Below are 3,560 nucleotides of genomic sequence, written 5' to 3' on the forward strand. Positions count from 1 at the left end.
CTATCTTCATACAGGTTGGCTATTTCTGGAGCCATCGCACATCCCATAGCAACTCCTTTTATCTGCCAATAGAATTTGTTGTTGAATTTAAAATAGTTCCGCTTCATGGCCATTGAAATTGAACACCTTAGTGCCTCATGGGTTAAATGAAGAAATAGACTTTCTCCCTTTATTATGCTGGGCTGGTTATCTCGCCACCCTGCACAGCTGCATACAAATGCCTCCTCTGCTAATGCCTAGACCCAAGAAAGGTAGAGAGAATATAACGAAGCATGGTAAGTGTTTGATATTTTATCATGCCTAATGTGCTTAGTATAAATGCATGTATTTATACAAAGCTGAGAGTCCCAAGCCAGGTGTAGATATATAATGAAAAAAAGAAAAGAAAATGTGAATGATTCAATATCCTAATGTGTGGTTTTGTATTATGCTCGGCTCCTGAAGAAGGCTTTGCCAAAATGCATTGAGCCAGAGCTTTTAAACAACTCAAGAAATACAGAATGAAGAGCTCACTTCTACTTTCTACATCCAGAGACTTTGTTTCTCATTTATAATCTGGAGTTTAGGAGAGCAGAACTGCCTCTCCATCTCCATCCAAGCTCAATGCACAATGTATTCGCGAAGGCTTTCACGGCCGGGATCTAATGGTTGTTGTGGGTTTTTCGGGCTTCTTGGCCGTGTTCTGAAGGTGGTTCTTCCTAATGTTTCGCCAGTCTCTGTGGCCGGCATCTTCAGAGTGCTGTCCTCTGAAGATGCCGGCCACAGAGACTGGCGAAACGTTAGGAAGAACCACCTTCAGAACACGGCCAAGAAGCCCGAAAAGCCCACAACAACCATCAATGCACAATTTTCAATGCTTGCTGGTATTCAAGCACACCTCACCCTACTAGTAGCCACTGAAGAGCAGGCCCTTATGTGTCCATGCAAACCAGGCCACCAAGTGTTCTTTGTGAACTCTTCTGGAGACATTCTGTTCATCAGAATTTGGGCTTCCCAAGCATGTTAAGCCTACTGCAAAAGTATATTAATGCATCACATGAACCAGTAACACCAATCTGTTTGTATTCTAAGGTCAACATTTTGAATCTTACCTCAAGGAAAGCTATGAGGCCCCAAATTACGATTTCCCTTCAAACCCATAATGAGAAGTGACAGAAGACAAAGCAGACCTACCTCAGCAACTCCCAGCACTGCATGATTATCGAAGACAAAGTAGCACAAAACTCTTAGTCACTGACATTTGGTGTGTTCTTCAAAGGCATAATACCTGCTTGGGTCATTGGTAATAGAAGCCTCTGGAGATTTGCATTCTTCTCAGGAGGAGAATGTGTATGGACATTTTAAAAGCCCCAAATAGCAGAGTTTCCTCCACTGGATAGCAGACAAAAACCAGCAGAAGCACAAATAGGTAGCCTTTCCGAGAAGCTTCTCCCTGCAATAAAAAGGATGGTGGCCTTAACCTCTTCACTTGATCTCACTTTTTGGACTATCATGGAAATTGAAGTAATCAGTTCTGTGTTGGTAAATGGATTCATCATGTTTGTGAACGGGTACCTATGGTTCCAAAATAGGAAGATGGTCCTTTGCGACATCCTCTTAACTGCTTTGAGCACCTCCAGATGTCTGATGCAGCTCACTGCTCTGGTGATCAATGTTCTGTATTTCATCTCTCCAGAGAACTTTTTCAGTAGTGACCAAGTTGACATTTTATTCCTTGTCTGGTTCTTTTTTGAGACAGTGAGCCTTTGGTGCAACACATGGCTGAGTGTTTTCTACTGCCTGAAGGTCACCAACTTTCCCAATCGTCTCTTCTTGTGGCTGAAGACAAGGATCAGTGCGCTCACTCTCAAACTGCTTGGCATGTCCATCGTTGTCTCCATGATCTTCTCTCTTCCTTCAGCCATCAGTTACTATGATCAGAAGAAGTGGTGCAACAGGACAGGAATGCAGCCACTGAATGCCAGCCAAAGCAAGGTTTGCCAAGATAGAACCATTGTTTTTCTTCCTCCTGAGTTAATTGTTTTCTCTATAAATTTCATCATGAATATAACAGCATCCATTCTTCTACTCATCTCTCTCTGGAGGCACACAAGAAATCTGAGGAATAGTGGCATTGGGGTTAAGGACCTCAACACACACATCCATGTCAATGTGATAAAGCCTTTGATAGTCTATGTCTTCTTCTACCTTATATATTTTGCTGGCATGATAATTTATGCAGATAGTAGAGTGAACTATAGACCAATTGCAGTAACCATTTCTAATATCCTGTTATCTCTACTTCCTTTATCACACTCCATTATTTTAATACTGACCAATCCAAAACTGAAAAACTGGTTTGCTTGCCTTCTGAATTTCAAACGGATTGCTTTACAAAGATGAAAAGAGAGGAGCAGACGCATAGCTCTTATGCTCAAGAAAAAAGTCTCTCTGTGTGTTTATGTGTGTGTGTGTGTGTGTGTGTGTGTGTGTGTGTGTGTGTGTGTGTGTGTGTGTGTGTGTGTGAGAGAGAGAGAGAGAGAGAGAGAAAGTCAATATCCCAAAAGGGTGTGAAGAGTAAATATACAATTATGTTTGGATAATCAATGGATGTTTCTCTTTTGACATGAATATGCAGGCTGAAACCATACATGTGATGAGCTCAATGTATTCCCTTCAGGACAGCTCCTTTTCCTCTTAAATCTTTCCTCTGATACATGCAAGATTTATTAATAGTAATGTTTTAATGATTGTTTGTAATATAGGATATTATTATAATATTGCCAATCAGCCACTCTAGATGCTATTCCAAGTCCTCCATACCGAGCATGTTACCATAGTCTTTCGAGACTGAAGGATGCCTAACCTAAATGAGTTTAATGTTTTTAAAGTTTTAATATTGTTGTACGCTGCTCACAGACCACTGGTAATGGCACGGCTAAAAATCTTGTAAATAAATAAATACATACCTGTTTAGATATCCAGTTTTCTATTGTGATGTTTTTTACTAGCCTATTCACAAACATCAGTGTTGTCTTTGATAAATCAACTCATGAAGCATAGAAGAAGTGGAGATACATTTACATGAGATGATGAAGCATGAAAAGAGGATGCAATATGTTTATATTCAAGGGTGAACCATGAGGAAACTCTGTATTTTGCTGTTGAATCCAGACTGTTTGGAGTCATAGGCTATGATGGATTAAATGAATACTTCACTAGAAATAACATATTCTTAGTATTCAATATGATGCTGTATCGTATTCTGACATCACATATAAAACCTTTGTATGTTCCTAAATGATACCTGAGGACCAACCCTAGACGTTTTTTTTAATCAGAGTATAAAATGCTGATGATAGAAGAGAGTTCACTCTATTCTACACACTTCACCAGAAGCCAATCTATTGTTAATATATATGTAAGTAATGATGAAAGTGAGAAGTAGCTTTTGTCACTTGGGATAAGATTCAGAACACACAAAATGTATTGATTCTGTAAATTACGGAAACCTGACTAGTATTGTTCAGTTTACATAATTTTGGAATTTAGTCATAAATTGATAGGTTTCAACATCCTTC

The 3,560-nt window shown here is 39.5% G+C and overlaps 1 protein-coding gene across 1 annotated transcript; it reads left to right on the forward strand.

Annotated features, from left to right (window-relative positions):
- Positions 1–1,054: 1,054 nt before the first annotated feature.
- Positions 1,055–2,959, forward strand: LOC140704179 (taste receptor type 2 member 7-like). Its single transcript, XM_072988903.2, has one exon. The coding sequence runs from the start codon at positions 1,447–1,449 to the stop codon at positions 2,380–2,382; it is 936 nt and encodes a 311-aa protein (XP_072845004.2). The 5' UTR covers positions 1,055–1,446; the 3' UTR covers positions 2,383–2,959.
- Positions 2,960–3,560: the final 601 nt, after the last annotated feature.

This window comes from Pogona vitticeps, chromosome 2 (genome assembly GCF_051106095.1).
Source record: "Pogona vitticeps strain Pit_001003342236 chromosome 2, PviZW2.1, whole genome shotgun sequence".
Taxonomy (NCBI): Eukaryota; Metazoa; Chordata; class Lepidosauria; order Squamata; family Agamidae; genus Pogona; species Pogona vitticeps.

Bases quoted from the DNA above. Each gene is read 5' to 3' on its own strand.
- LOC140704179 (XM_072988903.2), top strand. From the start codon at position 1,447: ATGGTGGCCTTAACCTCTTCACTTGATCTCACTTTTTGGACTATCATG.